Source organism: Scyliorhinus canicula, chromosome 4, assembly GCF_902713615.1.
Source record: "Scyliorhinus canicula chromosome 4, sScyCan1.1, whole genome shotgun sequence".
NCBI classification, from domain to species: Eukaryota; Metazoa; Chordata; class Chondrichthyes; order Carcharhiniformes; family Scyliorhinidae; genus Scyliorhinus; species Scyliorhinus canicula.
In genome coordinates this window covers 117,361,255-117,383,771 of record NC_052149.1, presented here as the reverse complement: position 1 = coordinate 117,383,771, position 22,517 = coordinate 117,361,255, and the positions used below count along the sequence as shown (strand labels likewise).

Below are 22,517 nucleotides of genomic sequence, written 5' to 3'. Positions count from 1 at the left end.
ACGCTGCACTCCTTCCATTGCAAGAACATCCTTCCTCAGATAAGGACACCAAAACTGCACACACTACTCCAGGTGTGGCCCCACCAATGCCCTATACAATACAAAACATCCCTATTCCTATACTCAAATCCTCTTACTATGAAAGCCAACGTACCATTTGCCTTCTTTACTTCCTCCTGTATCTGTCGTTTATTTTTGATGCACGAGGACATGAAGGTTTCGCTGAGTATCCACCTTTCTCAATTTATATCCATTCAAATAATAATCTGCCTTCCTATTTTTGTTACCGAAGCAAATAACTTCACATTTATCCACATTATGCTGCATCTGCCATGCATATGCCCACTCACTCAGACTGTCCAAAACCTGCTGAAGCATCTCTTCATCCTCCTCACAGCACACCCTCCCACCCAAGTTTGCATCATTTGCAAATTTGGAGATGATAGGTTTAGTTCCCTCGTCCAAATCAATACATAATGTGAACAGTTGGGGTCCTAGCACAGATGTGCATGATTTCCCTTTCGTAAATCCATGCTGACTTTGTCTGATTATGCCACAGCTCTCCAAATGCTGTACTATGATATCCTTGCTAATGGACTCTGGCAACTTCGCTACTCCTGTCGTTAGGCTCACTGGTCAATAGTTCCCTGTTTTCTCACTACCTCCCTTTTTGAATAGCGGGGTTATATTAGCTACCCTCCAATCTATAGGAACCGTTCCAGAGTCCAAAGAATTTTGGAAAATGACCACCAACGTATCTACTATTTCTAGGGAACTTCGTTACGTACTCTGGAATGAAGATTATTAGACTCTGGAGGTTTCTCCGCCTTCAATTCCATTAATTTCCCCAAACCATTTCTCTACTCGTACTAATTTTTCACAGCATGGTCTTTCAATTTGATACCATCCTTAACATCAGGGGTGAACTAAGTTGTATCCTTCTTGTGGAGTCTTTCTTTCTCAATGGAATAAATTTGATGAGAGGGTGGGGCTAATTGGGTGAGAGGGAGAGGGGAGGGAAAAGATGGGGTTTTGGGGAGAGTGGGGTAGAACGAGGGGAGGGCAGAGGTTCATGAAAGGAGGGAGGGGCAGGAGGGAGGGGCAGAATGGATGGAGAGAGTGGGAGGGAAGGGACACTGGCCATCAGGGAAAGTCTGCACTGGGAGCTTGCTTGTAGGGCTGGCAGAAGGAGACAAGGACATTGTGAAGGGTTAAAACCACCTGCCATCATTCCAAGTTGAATTTAAAAGTTTTTTTTAACTTGAGCATTTTCTGTGAGACGTAACATTTAAAAATGTTCTCAGATTTTTCTTGATGAATGAAGAGGAGGGATCAGCTCCTTTTTTTTTAATGTTCAAAAATTTGGCTCGTGCCCTCCCCCGACCCCAAGACTGTGAGTCTCCCATGGCTCAGTGAGTACCATCTGTTCCCTTTGAGCCTGAATATTAAGTTTAACTTTAATTTTAGAGAGTTGAGCATGTTATTTACTTCTGAGACAGTCGGTTGGGAACAAAGAAATGGAACTTGGATTTTTGTTGCACTTTTCTTAACCGTTGGATGTCCCCAAATGGTTTACAGCATTTAGATACTTTTGAGGCACAGTGACTGATGTAATTGGGAAAGGTGACGGCCTATTTGTGCACAGCAAAGCTCTGAAAAATGGCCAGATTATGATGTTGGTTGTCGGATAGATCTTGGCCTGGACGCTGGGGAGAACTCCCATTCTTTTTAGAGTGTTATTTGGAGAAGATTCTAACAGTCAGGCACTGTCTATGTTGGCACTGTCATTCTTCTTTATATAAAAAGTCTATTGAATGAGTGCGAAAATAGTTGCATGAATTTTGAAAAAGAAAATCTACATTGGCTCTGAACTCGAGTCATAAGATAAAGACTTGAATGCTGTTCCAGAGACTAGAACACGTTGTTTAGATTGACTACACAGTGCTGTATTGAGGATACAGAGGACCCACCTTCTGGATGAGATGGTACACTTAAACCCTGTGAGCTCTCTAGCGGATGTCAAAAATCCTACTGCACTATATCGAAGTAGACCAGAGGAGTTCTGCTGGCTAACATTTATTCCTTGACTAAAATCGCCAGACTAGATAACCTGGTCATTGTCTCGCTGCTATTTGTATGTAAATTGTATGCTATATTTCTCTACACATGACTGCACTTCAAAAAGTGCCTCACTGGTTATAAAGTGATTTGGGTCAGCGAGAGGTTGTGAAAAATACCTTATAAACGCACGTTTGTTCTTTGAAATTGGACTGAATTAGGACAAAATGTGCTTGTGGGCCGAGTGGACTTGTTCAGGATTAAAATTGAGCAATGGATATGGAAGCTCATAGATGATTGGTCTCCCTAGTTTAATGGTGCATGTTTGGTAGAGACTGAATGCTTTTGCATGGTTTGCATTTGATTCTTCAGATCCCCATAGTTTTACTCAATGATTCTGCGACCATTAGAGAATAAAATAATTTGCATTTATAAAAGCCCCTTATTGACCTCGAGATGCTGAAGTGTTTTCTGTAATTAATGGTGCTGTTGGAAAGGGAAAATATCTCTGGCGCGACCTACCAGCCGCATCCCGCCACTAATGGGGTGTGATGTGGCCGGTAGATTCCGGAGATTTCCGCTGGTCATTATGCTATGCACGATCTAATTAGATCTCTGCAGATGTCGTGATCTGGGTTCCACCCACAGTGGGTGGGTTCCAGTCCCTCACGGCTAAGTGAATTTAAGAACCCTCTTACCCGTGCTGCTGCCAGATCAAACGGTCACCTGGCATCTACCGGCCTTGCTGAGGGGACCCTAGCCAGGATCTTTTCAGTACTGGTCCCCACAAACGGGGACCAGGCAGAATGACTCTTTGTGGGGGATGGGGGTGGTGGTGAGGGTCTCCCAGGTGATCGGAGGCTTGGATGCGCGGCCTCCTGTAGGTGGCTCGTACTTGATCTCTCATTTAAAGTCCTACATTACTGCAGTTCATTAGATTCAAGAAACTTTGCTCTCTCACTCCAAGGGACACAGATATGAATAGTGATAGTCCTTAAATGGATTAGCCATTCATTGTCATATCTGGGAAAATGATTTACAGCTCCCGATTATCCTTGAATGCACCAATACCCACAACATATTTTCTTCAATATGAACTGTCTCCTAAACCCTTCTCCCTCAATTCCCTCCATACTGGCGTAAAGTGTGGATATCTTGGTCATTAAGACTGAAACCATCCTGTTTAATTCTGTTCCACGTCTCTCTCTCCTTCTTGCCTACCAAGCCAAATTGCCCTTGTTGCCCTGGGTCAGAACTCACTACTTTCTCTATCTCCGATATCCCCATATGCCCTCTACATGCTAAGAATGTCAATTTGACCCCCCTTTACCCTATTAATCCTATTTCACAAACACCCTGACTATCCAACTTCTTTGCTTGTCTCCCATGATGCCTGATATTGGTAACGGTTCCCTGTCTGCTGTCATCACCCACCTTTTCAGAGAACCCCCCCCCCCCCCCCCCCCCCCCCCCCCCCCCGCCAGCATCCCAGTCCTATCGGAATATGAAATATCCTGGCGTGTATAGTCACGTCACAAATCCATGCCCATCTTTCCTGCAACTCCAGGTTTGAAGCTCTCCAATCTGGCTTTTTCAGTTCCTTCCACGGCATTGAAAGGTTCCTAGTTTCAAAACACCTCTGACTGATTACAATCAGTGCACTTTCTTTCCTCGTTCTTCTTGATCTGTCTTCAGCCTTTGAGATGGCTGACTAGCACTTTCTTCCATTACCTCTCTATGTTGTCCAGTTGAGTATGACCATCCTTGTCTCATGCCACACTTGTTTTCCTGTCATTGTCTGAGACCCTCCAGCACTAACTCTTCTTGCAGCTTCCTCTCTCACTATTACCTCCTGGAGTCTTATTTGACCTCCTAGTTTTCATCTACATGTTGCCCCTCTGTGCCATTGTCCAAAATCACAACACTGGCTTCCATGAGTTCCACATTCTCAGCTCTACATCGCTAACTGCAGCCTTGGGACGAGCAATACAACAGTGTGGCTCACATGGCCACTTGGATGAAATTCTGAAATTATGCTTTTACTTCGGCATCAAGTAAACATATCTGGCTGAGTATTTGGTGGTAGGGCTGAATATACATTAATATGAACTTTGAGGTTAAGTGAGGTGAATTTTGAATATGTAATCCAAGAATGTGGTTAATGGTTGACTTAATTGGTGCTGTAACCAGGGAGAACTAATTGAACGTATTCTTAATTCATGCCAATGGGTGTGTCTGACTTTGGTTTCCTGGTTGCTGGAAGTTCAGAGAGCAATTTTCAAGTGGTTTATGGATTCTGCATGAACACTGAGAATAAATAACACTCCTATTTGTCCGTATCTTTGTATAATAATATAAAGTTACCACATGTTAAGCAAGGAAGATATTAGAAAATTAGGTCCAGGAACGATATTGAACATGTAGATGTCAATTTAGGGGTTAAACAGACTGCGGGAAAATACTGGTAGCACAGAGTCAGAGTGATACGCCCACACCTGGTCGAGTTGCATTGTCTCAGTCAGACTTAAACTCGTTGGTGGAAATACACAGGATGCTCCTGATATATTGTTCTTGGGGACACTCCTATCTGATCAGCTATTAGCCCATTACAGAGCCGAATGGCCTCTTTGTCTGTCAATGGGAGGTTAGTTGTACATTAATAGCATGGCTCTGTTATTTTGTATAAATGGGAGTGGGCAAACAAACAGCCAAGATAACGATGATAGGTCAAGTCTGGAAACCTTGGAGAATCTTTTCTTGAGGGGCTGGGCGGAAATTAGAGAGAGAGAAAAAAGGATCCTGTTTTGAACAGGTACAGGAGAAGGCTTTGGAATTCAACCAGGAGAGATCATGAAAGTTGCCACTGAGGCAGAATTTGAAAGAGGATTCAGAATAAATTTCCCTAAAGAAGAAAAATTCCTTCGTAAATGCCTATGTCTTCCTGTGAAAGTGGCATGAGAGCTGCACATTCTGTTAAAGTGCCATTTTAATGAGAGCTAGTGTGTTAAGATTAAGAAACTACATGTAATCTGCTATTGTTAGGGTTGAAGTTTAACTTTTGTTTTAATAAAGTTTGTTTATAAAATAACCAAGCCCAATTTCTTGCATTATAACTCCTGGGACGAATTGATCTTTCTGTACCGTCTTAAAACTTTAAAAAGTTATCGTCCTGGTCCAGTCTCTTAGCCACTGTTGAGAGCTGACCAGGTGCCCGTTACATTCAAAATAAATAGGTTAATAGTAGAAAGTAATTCTAAAGGCTGAGAGAAGCTTGTCACTGTAAGGAGAAATAAGTGTTTCTTTTTATTAAATTTAGAGTACCCAATTATTTTTTCCAATTAAGGGGCAATTTAGCGTGGCCAATCCACCTACCTTGCATATCTTTGTGTTGTGGGGGTTAAACAGCCTCAGACACGGGGAGAACGTGCAAACTCCACACGGACAGTGACCCAGGGCCGGGATTCAAACCCGGGTCCTCGGCGCAGTAGGCAGCAATGCTAACCACTGTGCCAACATGCTGCCCTTGAAAGAAGTGTTTCTGACCTGGCACGTGTACTAAGCTCTAATTTTGGGCTTCTAAAACAGACCAGTTCCACACTTCAATGCCTTTCTATTATGGTCTTCTGTCATGTATTTCTGGTCTTCACCTGGTGACCTTTTCTTGTGCAGCTGATCGAGTGACCTTTGTATCCAGTCCTTTGAAATTCTGAATCTTATCACTGGAACCATAAATAATTTCAGTCCGAAGATGTTTGAAAGCAGACTGGTTGCGTTAGTTGAACCTAGGTTTTCAAACCTATTTGGGGTATGCCCGATGTGACCAGCACATGCCATTGTGTTGCCTCAGCAGCCAGTGGAGTGTTCTCTGCTGCTCCTTAGTCGCACAGGAGATTGGCAATATTTCGAATGACAAATGCCCCAGGCTGGTAAAATAAGATTTGTTGAAACCCAGGTGATATTTACCTGAGGAAGGAGCTGCGCTCCGAAAGCTCGTGTTTGAATCAAACCTGTTGGACTTTAACCTGGTGTTGTAAGACTTCTTACAGGTGATATTTAAGCATCTGTCATGTGACATCTTGTATTTTTTGGCTGATATGTTCCCCTTGCTTTTCCAGATGGAAGTAAATGTTCTCCAAATAAGAGTGTGGCAGATGATGTGGACAGCAGTCCTGTGAAGAGAGGTATGAATTAAACGTTTCAAGTTCTTTGACTCACAGAGTTTTTTTCCCTGCATGTAGTTTTAAGTGTTCATTTAAGCACAGTGCTTGGTCATAGCATCAATGACCTAGAAATAATTTCGATAGCATGTCTGGAGTGCCTTTCAGAACCTCAGGATGTCCCAAAGTACTTTATAGTCGTTAAGTTCTTTGAGGAGATCTCACCTGCTCCTATTCGAATGGGACCTTTTTCACCTTCGTGAGAGTAATCATTGAGGAAATACTGACAGGGCACTTAGGAAATCGCTACGGGCTTGACTATAAGTAAAGTTGCCATTGTTCCAGATGATGGCACGATGGCAAAGTGGTTAACTCTGCTGCCTCACGGGCAGCGCGGTGGCCTAGTGGTTAGCACAACCGCCTCACGGCGCTGAGGTCCCAGGTTCAATCCCGGCTCTGGGTCACTGTCAGTGTGGAGTTTGCACATTCTCCCCGTGTCTGCGTGGGTTTCGCCCCCACAACCAAAAATTGTGCAGAGTAGGTGGATTGGCCACGCTAAATTGCCCCTTAATTGGAAAAGATAATTGGGTAATCTAAATTTAAAAAAAAAACTCTGCTGCCTCACAGTGCCAGGGACCTGGGTTCAATTCTGACCTCTGGTTACTGTCTGTGTGGAGTTTGCACGTTCTCCCCATGTCTACATGGGTTTCCTCCGGGTGCTCCGGTTTCCTCCCACAATGCAAAGATGCGCAGGTTAGGTGGATTGACCATGCTAAATTGCTCCTCCGGGTGGCATTGCAGGAATCGGGTGTGGGAATTGTGCAGACTGAGGTTAGTTTTGGTGCGTGGAACAACAATTAGGTTTGTAATTGAGTGATTTTTTTTTTTCCCTACAGATTGCAGTCCTAAAGACGAAGTCGACTTCAGCAAATCCGACAAAGGTAAGTGGAGATGGATAAGGTATTGGCCCAGTTTTATTTGATGGGGTGTATCAGTTGTAATTCAAACAATCTGGTTTTGTAAATGCCAATGGAGATCTCGAACAGTGAGTAATGAATATGTGTTTCTTTTCCCTCTAGACACCAGCGACTCTGATGTGGATGTGCTGGCAGGTGGGGATTCACCGATATGTAGCAGGACACGGTCTCGGATTTCACCAGGTACAGTTTCCAGAGACAGAAAGTTGTCAGCTCCACTTGAGGGGGTCTCTATTCCTTTTATAAAAAATTTTTTTATTCAAGACATTTAACAAATATATACAGAAAATCAGAAGAACAACACATCAACCCAATGAACAACCACAACTCTCAGCTCCCATGACACCAACCCCCTGCCATGTCCCACCTTCCCCATTTTAACCCTCTCACTGTCAATCTCTCTCTCTCTCCCTCACCAACCCCTGTTCCAAAAAAGCCCGCCACACTCACGGGGCCTTCCCTGCCCCCACAACCCCGAGATCAACCCATTGACTTTCCTAAAAAAAAAGGCTTGAGAACAAAGATAGGGAGCTTCTGAAACACGAACAGAAACCCAGGCAGCACAGTCATTTTCAATGTTGGCACCCGCCTAGCTAGCGACAGCGGCAAACCGTTCCACTTCTTAAAATTCGCCTCCATCCCCTCCACCAATTGGGCCAAGTTCAATCTGTGCAGCTGGGCCCAGCTCGGCCCAACCTGACTACCAAGGTACCTGAAGCTCGTCCCCATCATCCTAAACGGTAACTCCCCAAACCTCCTTTCCTGCCCTCTGGCATTGATCGGGAACACCTCACTCTTTCCCATGCTTAATTTATATCCTGAAAACCGGCCAAATTCCCCCAAGATTCCCATAATCCCCCCAATGCCGCCAACGGTCCCAAAATATATAATAACAAGACATCCGCAAAAAGTGAAACCCAATGTTCGGCAACCCTAACACCAGCATCCTGTTCGCGGTCTCCCTGTACTTGTAAACTGCCCCTCTGGCTCTCTGCAACCGCCCCACCACCTTCCCTGCAGACACTTGCCCAAACTCCATCTGGAGCTTATGCCTCTCCTTCAGCAACCACTCCTCCGGAGCCACCTCCAATCCACTCCCAAGATCTCATCAACTAGCCTTGCCCTCTCCTCCTGCTCCACCCTCTCCCGGTGTACCAGAATCAAAATAATCTCCCTCCGCCCACACAACGTGGCGGCTGTGAACTCCCCCGCATTGTTCACCTCCACATAGCCCCAAATAGCAACCCTCACCCGCTCACACACCCCTTCATCTGCCAACAATCCCACATATAACCTCCACTGCGGCCGTTAGGCCTCCCCCAGAACCACCCGCAAATCCACCTGTTGTGGTGCGTAGTCAGAAACCACAATCACTGAATACCCCAAGCCGGCCACCCATGCCAGCAGCACCTTGTCTATCACAGAAAAGGCCGATCCGGGAATACACCCGGTGCACACAACTCGTTCACGGCCTCCCAAACCTCATGGATGTCTGACGCGCGCGCATGCACACACACACACACATCTTCTGAATCGCCAGGCCATGAGCCTCCAATCTCTGTCCCCTTCTCACAATCGCAGCTTTGAGCAGCTCCACCATCGTAGCCAGGTCTTTCGAAGCCTCCTTCCTCTGCTGCTGGAACTTATTATTTAAAAACTCCACCAGCTGCTCCATCGACCACTGGGTGGGCAGCGCTGCCCCCTTGCCTCTGCTATCTTAACCTATGGCGTACCATAAAAACTGTCCTGCTCCAGCTGCTCTCTTTCACGTGGCACTTCCCGTCCTCTGATCCGCACACTGATCTCACCAGAGGAGTATTATCTTCCCTGGGCACTCGCACACCTTTTGCCATCCAAAAAAAAAACCCAAACGGGTGGGGAAGGACCAACAAAATCCAACTTTAAAAAATTTTTAAAAATAAAAATAAATTTAGATGACCCAATTATTTTTTCCAATTAAGGGGCAATTTAGTGTGGCCAATCCACCTACTCTGCACATTTTTGGGTTGTGGGGGCGAATCCCACGCAGACACAGGGAGAATATGCAAACTCCACACGGACAGTGACCCCGAGCCGGGATCAAACCTGGGACCTCAGCGCCGTGAAGCAGCTGTGCTAACCACTAGGCCACCGTGCTGCCCTACAAACTCCAACTTGAGCGGGAGCCACCAAATGTGCGACCACTCACTCCATGGCTGTCAGCGAACATCGAGGGGGGTTTCCATTTCTGCCAATTGTCCTTTAGCCCATCAACTGTAAATAAATACTGCGTTCTTTTGCGTTGACCTTTCAAGTTAAACCACTTGTGCTGGAATGAATACAGCCAAACCTAATCAGACATTCAAACAATTTCCTTCCTCACCAGACAGGGGGATAATCCAGGTTTATCAAGACTTATTAAGGTAGAAAGTGGATGTCTGAGGGTAGTATTGGATTCGGTTGTTATTTTTAGCCCCTCTTCCCCTTACCCCCACCTTTCATCCTCCCCTTAAGAGTGGGTATGGTACACCCATCTTGCCTCATTTGGTGCCCACTCTGGAGCACTTTCTATTAAGAATCGCTGGATTGCCACCAGGCCTGGGTGTCTCTGATGATATTTCTCCTTTTTTCTTTCCTGACTTCAGGGTTGTTGAGGCAACTATAATTTCTGGACCAATACCCTCAATGAGATCAGCTAACTCACAATGGTGTTGAACCAGGAACTGTGTAGCACATTCATGTACTTTATTCTGTTACTCAGGAGTTAAACTTAACTTGCAACTCAACTTTGAGCACTCCTAACCTCTTGTTGTGTTTCTGTTTTCTGCAGATCAAGTTCTTCTGCACACGCAGTCTAGCCTAAGCCGAAGACCTCTACGTTCAGCACGAGGTAGGTCTCCTTGCTGTTACCTGAGCAAGAGAGTATGATGGAAGTATTTCTGGGTATAGAACTGACTGGATAAATCTCATTAAAGAGCTGCTTGTATTAGTGGAGGAAGTGAGAAGGAAGATGGTAGTGATAGTGGGCCATGTAGTATGGGGAGTGGCTGAAGTCTGAAGATTTGTAAATAGGAACAGATTAATTAAAGTAAACCTGCGCCATTCGAGGCAGGAACAGATGAAATAGTGGAAATAAGGAAATGATAGAAACATTAAACCGATTAAACAAAAAGGGAAATCGTGTTTAGCTAGTCTATAAAGCTTTTGAAAAGTTTTTAAAATGTGTTTTTTTTTAATGGATATGGGCATCACTGGCTAGGCCAGTATTTATTGCCCTTGAGAAGGTGGTGGTGAGCTGCCTTCTTGAACCACTGCAGTCCATGTGGTATAGGTACACCCACAGTGCTATTAGGGAGGGGATTTTGACCGAGTGACAGTGAAAGAGCGGATGGTGTGTGGCTGGGAGGGGAACTTGTGGGTGGTGATGGTCCCATGTGTCTGCTGCCCTTGTCTTTCAAGATGGTAGGAGTCGTAGGATTGGAAGGTGCTGTTGAAGGAGCCTTGATGAATTACTGAAGTGCATTTTGTAAATGGTATGCACTGCTGCCACAGTGCGCCAATGGTGGAGGGAATGAAAGTTGGTTGTGGATGGGGTGCTTTTCAAGTAGGTTGCGTTGTCCTCAATTGTGTTGACCGTCGAGTGTTAATGCATCTGCACTCATCCTGACCAGTCGAGAGTATTCACATTCCTGATTTGTGTGCTAGGGATGGTGGACAGGCTTTGGGAAGTCAGGAGGTGAGTTACACTGCACTGGGGATTTAGTGATGCTAGAGTCATTAAATGTCATGGGAGGTGGTTAGATTCTCATAGAGGTGGTCATAGCCTGTATTGCAAATATTAGTTGTCACTTATCAACCCAAGCCTGAATATTAGTCAGTTCTTGCTGTAAATGGAGATGGACAGCCTCCATATCGGAGGAGTCGTGAATGGGACTGAACATTGCGCAATCATTAATGAACATCCCACCTCTGACCTTATGATGGAGGGAAGGTCATTGATAAAGCAGCTGAAGATGGTTGGGCCTAGGACACTGCCCTGAGGAGCTCCTGCAGTGATGTCCTAGAACTGAGATGGTCAACCTCCAACCATCTTCCTTTGTGCAAGGTAGGGCTCCAACCAGCGGAGAGCCCCCTACCCCCCGATTCCTATTGACTTCAGTTTTGTTAGGGCTCCTTGATGCTGTACTTGGTCAAATGCTGCCCTGATGTCCAGGCCATTCACTCACCTGACTGCTTAGTTTGGCTGTTTTGTTCGTGTTTGGATCAAAGCTCTCATGAGATTAGTAGATAACTGGCCTTGTGGAACCCAAACTGAGCATCAGTGAGCAGGTTATTGCTGAGTAAATATTGCTTGATAACACAGTCAACGACTCATTCCATCCATTTGCTGATAATGAGAGTAGGTTGATGGGGAAATAATTTGCAGTGTTGAATTTGTCCGACGTTTTGTGGATGGGACGTACCTGGGCAACTTTCCACTTGTTGGGTGGATGCCAGTATTGTAGCTGAACTGGAACAGCTTGGCTAGGAACATGACTAGTTCTGGAGCACAATCTTTCAGTACTATTGCCAGAATGTTGTCAGGGTCTATAGCTGTTGTAGTAGTGTCCCATGCATCTGCTGCCATTTCCAGGTTTGGAAGCTGCTGTCAAAAGAGCCTTGGATCAGTTGCAGAGATGCATCAAGTAGATGGTATGTACTCCTGCCACTGTGTGCCGGTGGTGGAGGGACTAAATGTTGTTTATGGTATATTGGGTGCCGATCAAGTGGATTGCCTCCAGCCATTTCTTGATATCACAGGGAGTGAATAGAATTGGTTGAAGACTGGCATCTGTGATGCTGGGGAGCTCAGGAGGAGGCCAAGGTGGATTGTCCTCTTCTGACTAATGATGCTTTCAAAAGCTTTGTGTTTTGTATTGATGTGATGGGCTCCCACATCACCGAGGATGGGGTTATTTGTGCAGCCTCCTCTTCCAGTTAATTGTTTAATTCCCCACCACCATTCCAAGATTGCATGTGGTAGGACTGCAGAGCTTCAATCTGATCTGTTGCTTGTGGGATTGATTAGCTCATTCTGCTTCTGTTGTTTGGCATGCAAGTAGTCCTGTGTTATAACGTCACCAGGAGGTTGACAGATTATTTTTTTTAACAGACAATTTTATTGAGGTATTTTTGGCATTGTAAATAGTAACGATATGCATTAGTGTGCAGATACCGACAGATTATTTTTAGGTATGCCTGATGCTACTCCTGGTGTGCCCACCTGCATTCTTCATTAAACCGAGGTTGATCCTCTGGTTTGGTGATAACAGTAGAGTGGGGATGTGCCAGGCTGTGAAATTACAGATTGTGCTTCTATATAATGCTGCTGTTACTGACTACCCACAGCATCTCATGGATGCCCGGTGTTGAGTTTCGGCAACTGTTCTAAGCCTATCCCATTGAAAACAATGGTGGAGCCACATAACACGATGGAGGGTACCCTCAATGTGAAGGTGGACATTTGTCTCTACAAGGACTGTGCAGTGGTCAGTCCGGCTGATACCGTGGACAATGCATCAGCGGCAAGTAGATTGGTGACGATGAAGTCAAGCATGTTTTTTTTTCCTCTTGTTGGTTCCCTCACCACCTGAAGCAGACCCTGCCAGCAGCAGTATCCTTCAGGACCCCCACTTTGAAAATACCTGGCCTATAGGGAGTGCAGCAGCAAGGATTCACTCAGGCTGGTGCCTAGGACGAGGGCATTTTATCACGGGGAGAGATTGAGTAGATCAGACCTTTATTCTCTACACATAAGAAAAATGATTCATACCTGTAAAATTCTTAAGGGACGTGACAACCCCGAGGTTTACTGATGCCAAACTGGACACCCTCTTGTAGATGGTGGAAGAGCAGCGGATGACCTTGTGCTCCGGCCCGGGAAGGAGGCTAGCAGCTGCTGCCAGTCGCTGTGCCTGGGTGCAAGCGGCAGAGCCTGTGAGCAACACCGTCCAGACGGACCAGAAATGCTGGAGAAAACTGCATGACCTCACGGCACCAAGGTGAATAGGCCGCACTATGTCCCTGGCAGTAACCTGCGTCCCACACACCCGTAACCCCCACCAACCCCCAACAGGAGGATGACCAAACCCCCACATGCCGGTACCCATACCAGCTGCCATGGCTGGGTGCCCTGGCCACTGAGGCTTCCAGCTACCCACCTAGTGGGCTGCATGCGTCAGACTGATTAACACTGTCATTTTCCTCCCACTGTGGAAGGAAGGAGCGGGAGGAGATAGGAGGGGGATCTACTGTACCTGCAGCCCTTAACCGTGGCCGAGCAGAGGGTCCCGGGCGTGGTCGGCGGCCCAGAGGAACGAGAGGAGGAAGTGAGACCCTGCTTAGTTGCAGTTCCCCGTGACACATGCACCCCCCCCTCCCTAATCGTGTGTCTTGTCTTGTCGGAAATGCAGGTGAAGGGCAGGTCCATCTGGTGGCCCCCGCCCCCAGCCAGTGCGCATCCGGGGCCTCCAGTGAGCCAAGTAGTGAGCAGCTTGGACACTCAGTAAACCCCGGAGATCCGGCCGGAGGATGACACAGACTACCTGTCACTGCTATCACCAACACCCTCCACCATCCCAGAGACACTCACCTTGGTTGGGCACTTTAGTGAAGAGGCTCCTGGGATACTAAATGGTGCAGACCACACAGTTGAACCGGTACAGATGGTGGAGGTAGAAGCACCCGAGGGGGCAGACGGTTGGAGGGCAGGCTGATCCCAAGGACTAGCTGTCATCCCGGGCTTCTGGAACAAACCGACCCATCCATTGTGCAGATGCAGTCGCAGAGTCAGGGACTACATGAGGGGTTGTCAGTGAGTATCCAGCACCTGCAGATGCAGTTGGAGGAGTCCAACTGCTTGCAGGAGGTAGTGCTGCCAATGTGTGCCACCCAGACCAACACAGCATGGGTGGCGTCCACGGTGGAGGCATTGGCGGTGACGGTTTCGGCTATAGGTCAGCATGTCCGAGGCCTGGGGCATTCTGTGCAGGCGCTGGCCGAGGCCTAGGGCAGGTTTGTCGCCTCGCAGGCAACCATGTCCCGGAGCCGCCTGGAAATCGCAACGGCCTGCGGTGGTCACAGCAGGCCATGGCTCGGAACATTGGCGGCATTGCCCAGGTGCTGGCCAATGTGGCACAAACACAGAGGGAGGTGGCGCAGTCGCAGCATGATGTGGTGCAGTCCCAGATTTTTGGGGGGGGGGGGGGGGGGGGGGGTGGATGATGGGATACCCATTTGGTGGGCCAGGCTCCCCTGGACCGTCTCCCCCACCCCCCGGACCGTCTCCCCCACCCCCCGGACCGTCTCCCCCACCCCCCGGACCGTCTCCCCCACCCCCGGACCGTCTCCCCCACCCCCCGGACCGTCTCCCCCACCCCCCGGACCGTCTCCCCCACCCCCCGGACCGTCTCCCCCACCCCCCGGACCGTCTCCCCCACCCCCCGGACCGTCTCCCCCACCCCCCGGACCGTCTCCCCCACCCCCCGGACCGTCTCCCCCCCCCCCCCGGACCGTCTCCCCCCCCCCCCCGGACCGTCTCCCCCACCCCCCCGGACCGTCTCCCCCACCCCCCGGACCGTCTCCCCCACCCCCCGGACCGTCTCCCCCGGACCGTCTTCCCCCCCCCCCCCCGGACCGTCTTCCCCCCACCCCCCGGACCGTCTTCCCCCACCCCCCGGACCGTCTTCCCCCACCCCCCGGACCGTCTTCCCCCACCCCCCGGACCGTCTTCCCCCACCCCCCGGACCGTCTCCCCCACCCCCCGGACCGTCTCCCCCACCCCCCGGACCGTCTCCCCCGGACCGTCTCCCCCGGACCGTCTCCCCGGACCGTCTCCCCCCCACCCCCCGGACCGTCTTCCCCCACCCCCCGACCGTCTTCCCCCACCCCCCGGACCGTCTTCCCCCCCCCCCCCCCGGACCGTCTTCCCCCACCCCCCGGACCGTCTTCCCCCACCCCCCGGACCGTCTTCCCCCACCCCCCGGACCCGTCTCCCCCACCCCCCGGACCGTCTTCACCCACCCCCCGGACCGGTCTTCCCCCACCCCCCGGACCGTCTTCCCCCACCCCCCGGACCGTCTTCCTCCCCCACCCCCCCGGACCGTCTTCCCCCACCCCCCGGACCGTCTCCCCCACCCCCCGGACCGTCTCCCCCACCCCCGGACCGTCTCCCCCGGACCGTCTCCCCCCGGACCGTCTCCCCCGGACCGTCTCCCCCGGACCGTCTCCCCCGGACCGTCTCCCCCACCCCCCTGACCGTCTCCCCCCACCCCCCGGACCGTCTTCCCCCACCCCCCGGACCGTCTTCCCCCACCCCCCGGACCGTCTTCCCCCACCCCCCGACCGTCTCCCCCACCCCCCGGACCGTCTCCCCCACCCCCCGGACCGTCTCCCCGGACCGTCTCCCCCGGACCGTCTCCCTCCCCCGGACCGTCTCCCCCCACCCCCCGGACCGTCTTCCCCCCCCCCTGACCGTCTTCCCCCCCCCCCCGGACCGTCTTCCCCCACCCCCCCGGACCGTCTTCCCCCACCCCCCGGACCGTCTTCCCCCACCCCCCCGGACCGTCTTCCCCCACCCCCGGACCGTCTTCCCCCACCCCCCCGGACCGTCTCCCCCCACCCCCCGGACCGTCCTCCCCCCCCCCCGGCCGTCTCCCCCACCCCCCGGAACCGGCTCCCCCGGACCGTCTCCCCCGGACCGTCTCCCCCCGACCGCTCCCCCGGACCGTCTCCCCCGGACCGTCTCCCCCGGACCGTCTCCCCCCACCCCCCGGACCGTCTTCCCCCCCCCCGGACCGTCTTCCCCCACCCCCCGGACCGTCTTCCCCCACCCCCCCGACCGTCTTCCCCCACCCCCCGGACCGTCTTCCCCCACCCCCCGACCGTCTTCCCCCACCCCCCGGACCGTCTTCCCCACCCCCCGAACCGTCGTCCCCCACCCCCCTGGACCGTCTTCCCCCACCCCCCGGACCGTCTTCCCCACCCCCCGGACCGTCTTCCCCACCCCCCGGACCGTCTTCCCACCCACCACCCCCCGGACCGTCTTCCCCCACCCCCCGGACCGTCTTCCCCCCACCCCCCGGACCGTCCTTCCCCCACCCCCCGGACCGTCTTCCCCCACCCCCCGGACCGTCTTCCCCCCACCCCCCCGGACCGTCTTCCCCCACCCCCCGACCGTCTTCCCCCACCCCCCGGACCGTCGTCCCCCACCCCCCCGGACCGTCTTCCCCCACCCCCCGGACCGTCTTCCCCCACCCCCCGGACCGCTTCCCCCACCCCCCGGACGTCTTCCCCCACCCCCCGGACCGTCTTCCCTCCCCCACCCCCGTACCGTCTCCCCCACCCCCCGGACCGTTCTTCCCCCACCGCCCCGACCGTCTTCCCCCACCCCCCGGACCGTCTTCCCCCACCCCCCCGGACCGTCTTCCCCACCCCCCGGACCGTCTTTCCCCACCCCCCGGACCGTCTTCCCCCACCCCCCGGACCGTCTTCCCCCACCCCCCGGACGCGTCTTCCCCCACCCCCCGGACCGTCTTCCCCCACCCCCCGGACCGTCTTCCCCCGACCCCCCGGACCGTCTTCCCCCACCCCCCGGACCGTCTTCCCCCACCCCCCGGACCGTCTTCCCCCACACCCCCGGACCGTCTTCCCCCACCCCCCGGACCGTCTTCCCCCACCCCCCGGACCGTCTTCCCCCACCCCCGGACCGTCTTCCCCCACCCCCCGGACCGTCTTCCCCCACCCCCCGGACCGTCTTCCCCCACCCCCCGGACCGTCTTCCCCCACCCCCCGGACCCGTCTTCCCCCACCCCCCGGACCGTCTTCCCCCACCCCCCGGACCGTCTTCCCCCACCCCCCGGACCGTCTTCCCCACCCCCCGGACCGTCTTCCCCCACCCCCCGGACCGTCTGCCCCCACCCCCCGGACCGTCTTCCCCCACCCCCCGGACCGTCTTCCCCCACCCCCCGACCGTCTTCCCCCACCCCCCGACCGTCTTCCCCCACCCCCCGACCGTCTTCCCCCACCCCCCGACCGTCTTCCCCCACCCCCCCGGACCGTCTTCCCCCCCCCCCCGGACCGTCTTCCCCCACCCCCCGGACCGTCTTCCCCCACCCCCGGACCGTCTTCCCCCACCCCCCGGACCGTCTTCCCCCCACCCCCCGACCGTCTTCCCCCACCCCCCGACCGTCTTCCCCCACCCCCCCGGACCGTCTTCCCCCACCCCCCGGACCGTCTTCCCCCCACCCCCCGGACCGTCTTCCCCCACCCCCCGGACCGTCTTCCCCCACACCCCGGACCGTCTTCCCCCACCCCCCGGACCGTCTTCCCCCACCCCCCGACCGTCTTCCCCACCCCCGGACCGTCTTCCCCCACCCCCCGGACCGTCTTCCCCCACCCCCCGGACCGTCTTCCCCCACCCCCCGGACCGTCTTCCCCCACCCCCCGACCGTCTTCCCCCACCCCCCGGACCGTCTTCCCCCCACCCCCCGGACCGTCTTCCCCCACCCCCCGGACCGTCTTCCCCCACCCCCCGAGCCGTCTTCCCCCACCCCCCGGACCGTCTTCCCCCCCCCCCCGACCGTCTTCCCCCCCCCCCCGGACCGTCTTCCCCCACCCCCCGGACCGTCTTCCCCCACCCCCCGGACCGTCTTCCCCCACCCCCGGACCGTCTTCCCCCACCCCCCGGACCGTCTTCCCCCACCCCCCGGACCGTCTTCCCCCCCCCCCCCGGACCGTCTTCCCCCACCCCCCGGACCGTCTTCCCCCACCCCCCGGACCGTCTTCCCCCACCCCCCGGACCGTCTTCCCCCACCCCCCGGACCGTCTTCCCCCACCCCCCGGACCGTCTTCCCCCCACCCCCCGGACCGTCTTCCCCCACCCCCCGGACCGTCTTCCCCCACCCCCCGGACCGTCTTCCCCCACCCCCCGGACCGTCTTCCCCACCCCCGACCGTCTCCCCACCCCCCGGACCGTCTTCCCCCACCCCCCGGACCGTCTTCCCCCACCCCCCGGACCGTCTTCCCCCACCCCCCGGACCGTCTTCCCCCACCCCCCCGGACCGTCTTTCCCCCCCCCCCCCGGACCGTCTTTCCCCCACCCCCCGGACCGTCTTTCCCCCACCCCCCGGACCGTCTTTCCCCCACCCCCCGGACCGTCTTTCCCCCACCCCCCGGACCGTCTTTCCCCCACCCCCCGGACCGTCTTCCCCCACCCCCCGGACCGTCTTTCCCCCACCCCCCGGACCGTCTTTCCCCCACCCCCCGGACCGTCTTCCCCCACCCCCCCGGACCGTCTTCCCCCACCCCCGGACCGTCTTCCCCCCACCCCCCGGACCGTCTTCCCCTCCACCACCCCCCCGGACCGTCTTCCCCCCACCCCCCGGACCGTCTTCCCCCCACCCCCCGGACCGTCTCCCCCTCCACCACCCCCCGCAACTTCCGCCCATCTCTTCACCCCCCCCCCCCCCCCCCCCCCCCCCCTTCACGCCCATCTGAAAGAGCAATGAGGCAGGCCGTAACGGTGGCAAACGGTGAACCTGGAAGCGATCAGAGCGTCCTGTGCGAGTTGGCCAGGCCTCTTGTGCCTGCCTGGACTCCATGTCGTGTCCACCCTCACCCGCATCCTCCTCTTCGGACGAGGCCTGGCGTTCCTCCTCCAACACATCGGCCCTCTATTGTGCAATGTTGTGTCGGAACCGATTTTCGGCCCAAACGCGTTTCCTGATTTCTATGTCGGCCAACTGAGAATCCCGCCCATGATTTTTCTTTCTAAAACAGGCAATTATTTTGTGGCTTAAAATCTGCCGCACCAGCATTTGAATTAGTAGCAAGTGTAGGCCATCTGGTCCCTCGAGACTGTTCCGCCATTCAATAAGATCATGACTGATCTTTTTTGTGGACTCAGCTCCACTTACCCGCCCGCTCGCTGTAACATTTTATTCTTTTACTGTTCAAAAACAACCTCCCTGCTCCTACCCTATCCTCTTCTTAATTTTGTATGTTTCTGTACAATCCCCCCTCCTTCTTCTTAATTCCAATGAGTATAGTCCCAGTCTACTTAGTCTCTTCTCATAAACTAATCCTCTCAACTCTGGAATCAATCTAGTGAATCTCCTCTGCACACCCACCAGTGCCAGTGCATCCTTTCTCAAGTAAGGAAACCAAAACTACACAGTACTCCAGGTGTGGCCTCACCAGCACCCTATACAGTTGCAACATAACCTCCCTGCTTTTAAAGTCCATCCCTCTAGCAACGAAGGACAAATTCCATTTGCCTTCTTAATTACTTACTGCACCTGCAAGCCAGCTTTTTGCCATTCAGGCACACAGTCACCCAGATCCCCCTGCACAGTAGCATGGTGCAATTTTTTACCATTTAAAGAATAGTCCATTTTGCTGTATTCTTAGCAAAATGGATGACCTCGCATTTACCAACATTGTACTCCATCTGCCAGACCCTTGCCCACTCACTTAAACTATCTATATCCCTCTGCAGACTTTGTGTCCTCTGTACACTTGGCTCTACCACTCATCTTAGTGTCATTGTGAACTTTGACACATTACACTTGGTCCCCAACTCCAAATCATCTACGTAAATGGTAAACAATTGCAAACCGAACACTGATCCCCTGAGGGACACCACTAGCCACTGATCGCCAACCAGAAAAACACCCATTTATCCCCACTCTTTGCTTTCTGCCAGTTAACCAATCCTCTATCCATGCTAATACGCTGCCTGTAATGCCATACACCCTTATCTTATTGCCATTTGTGCAACACCTTATCGAGTGCCTTCTGGAAACTCCTATACACTGGTTCCCCCGTTGTCCACCGCACTATTTTTAAAAAAAATAAATGTTTTTATTCACCATTTTCACATTTTCCTCCAAAATTTACACCCCACCAACAAACAGTAAACGGTAACAAATACAAAATCAATCCCCTTAACAATAACAAGAATCCCATCCTCCCACCACCACAAACATCGGCTCACCTACCCACGATATGCATCCAATAAAACAATCCCTTCCCCCCCCCCTTGAAGGTGGCGTCAGTCAGTGCTGGTGTGAACCTATGGTTGTTGCAGATGGGAGCCTTGTCCTACATTTTGGTCAGGCCAAATTGCTGCCGCAGTTGGTTCCAGGATTGGCTGTCACCACTGGGCTGCTGGAGTGTTTTGTGGGTGGGGATGGGAGTGCTGCCGTGGCGAGGGCCCGGATGGAGGTACCCATGCAGGAGGCCTCCTCCGCACGCACCCACTCGGCTTCTGGCTCCTGGATTCATCCCCTTACTCGCTCGGCTGTTGCCGCCCCGAGAAGGCTCCAAACTCTTTCAGGAGCACGATGATTCCGTCCATGCTGCTTTGTGGGTCCGAGATGTAGAGGAGCAGATCACCTGCATAGAGTGAGACTCTGTGCTCTCTGCCTCCCCTTCGGATCCCCCTCCAATTTTTTGCTGCCCTGAGCACGATTGCTAGCGGTTCGATTGCTAGTGCGAACAGCAGCGGGGACAGTGGGCATCCTTGTCTGGTGCCCCTGTGCAGCTGGAAGTATTGGGAGTTGGTATTGTTGGTCCGTACGCTCGCCATGGGAGTGTTGTATAGGAGCTTTACCCAAGCGGTGAACCCTGTTCCAAGCCCGAACCGCTCCAGTACCTCTGAGGTATTTCCATTTGACTCTGTCGAAGGCCTTTTCTGCGTCCAGGGAGATGATCACCTCTTCTGTTCTCTCCCCGGAAGGGGTCATTATCACGTTCAGCAGGCGCCTGATGTTCGAGGTAAGCTGTCTACCTTTGACGAAGCCCGTCTGGTCCTGTGTGACCACCTCAGGTACACAGTCTTCTAGCCTTTTGGCTAGGATTTTGGCCAGTATTTTGGCGTCTGCGTTCAGCAGAGATATGGGTCTGTATGACCCACATTCCGTTGGGTCTTTGTCTTTCTTAGGTATCAGCGAGATTGAGGCCTGTGCTAACGTGGGTGGCAGTGTGCCCCTAGCTAGCGAGTCTGTGAACATCTCCCGCAGGTGCGGGGCCAACGCTGTCGTGAATTTTTTGTAGAAGTCCGCCGGGAATCCGTCCGGTCCCGGCGCCTTCCCCGTCTGCATGGAGCTAATGCTCTCCATGATCTCTTCCAGTGCTAGTGGTGCTTTCAGGTCCCGTTTTCTGCCCTCTCCCACGACTGGTATATCCAGTCCATCAAGGAACCGGTTCATCCCAGCCTTCCCCGTTGGGGGCTCTGAGGTGTACAGCTCTTGGTAGAAGGCCTTGAAGGTTTTGTTAATCCTCTCTGGTTCTGTTTCCAACGTGCCTCCGGTACCCCTGATTTGCGCAATTTCTCTGGTGGCTGCCTGCTTTCTCAGCTGGTGTGCCAACAGGCGGCTGGCTTTGTCTCTGTGTTCGTACAGGGTACCGCTCGCCTGGCGTAGTTGGTGCACTGCTTTCCTGGTAGAGAGCAGGTCAAAGTTCCTTTGTAGTTCTTTCCTCTCCGCCAGGAGCTCTACGGTTGGGGCCTCGGAGTATTTACGGTCTACCTCCAGTATGGAGTCAATCAGCTTCTGCCTAGCCACCCTTTCCTCCCTATCTCTTTGCGCTTTGAAGGCAGTGATTTAACATTATCATTAATATTAGCAACAGTATTGGCGACGCTGTTGTGATCAAAACAGTCAACAATGGTGCGCACGTTTTGAGTCTGGATGGGGGAATCTGCTGGATGACTGGCGTCTGTTTCGACAGAGTCATCCAGACTCAAAACGTTAGCTTCGTTCTCCCTCCATAGATGCTGTCAGACCTGCTGAGATTACCCAGCATTTTCTGTTTCTGTTGTAGAAGTAAGAATGTTGTACTTCAGTTATACTGGATGTTGTTGAGACCATATCTTGAATACTGTGTGCAGTTTTGGTCTCCCTTTTCAATAAAATATATAAATGCATTGGAGGCAGTTCAGAGAAGGTTTACTGGATGGATACCTGAAATGAGCAGGTGGTGTTATAAGAATACGTTGGACAGGCTGGGTTTGTTTCCACTGGGGTTTAGAAGAGCGAGGGTGACTTGAAGTATTTAGGATTCTGAACAGGCCTGACAAGTTGGACATTGAAAGGATGTTTTTTCTTGTGGATAAGTCCAGAAATAGGGGGAACTGTTTTGAAATTAGGGGTTGCCCCGAGGACATAGAGGGTTGTATGACTTTGGAACTCTCTGTCCCGGAAGACAGTGGAAGTGCGGTCATTGAATATTTTAAAGACGGAGATAGATAGATTCTTGTTAGGCAAAGGAAACAGAGGTTATTGGGGTAGGTGAGAGTGTAGAATTA

At 53.0% G+C, this 22,517-nt stretch overlaps 1 protein-coding gene across 1 annotated transcript in view; it reads left to right on the top strand.

Moving 5' to 3' along the window:
- Window positions 1-22,517, top strand: part of LOC119964234 (torsin-1A-interacting protein 2-like) — a 39,954-nt gene that overhangs the window by 2,593 nt on the left and 14,844 nt on the right. Inside the window, exons 2-6 of the mRNA XM_038793517.1 lie at window positions 6,174-6,239; window positions 7,112-7,156; window positions 7,295-7,375; window positions 10,002-10,061; window positions 13,052-13,159. Coding sequence (XP_038649445.1) covers window positions 6,174-6,239; window positions 7,112-7,156; window positions 7,295-7,375; window positions 10,002-10,061; window positions 13,052-13,159 — 360 coding nt within the window. The remainder of the gene's footprint in view (window positions 1-6,173; window positions 6,240-7,111; window positions 7,157-7,294; window positions 7,376-10,001; window positions 10,062-13,051; window positions 13,160-22,517) is intronic.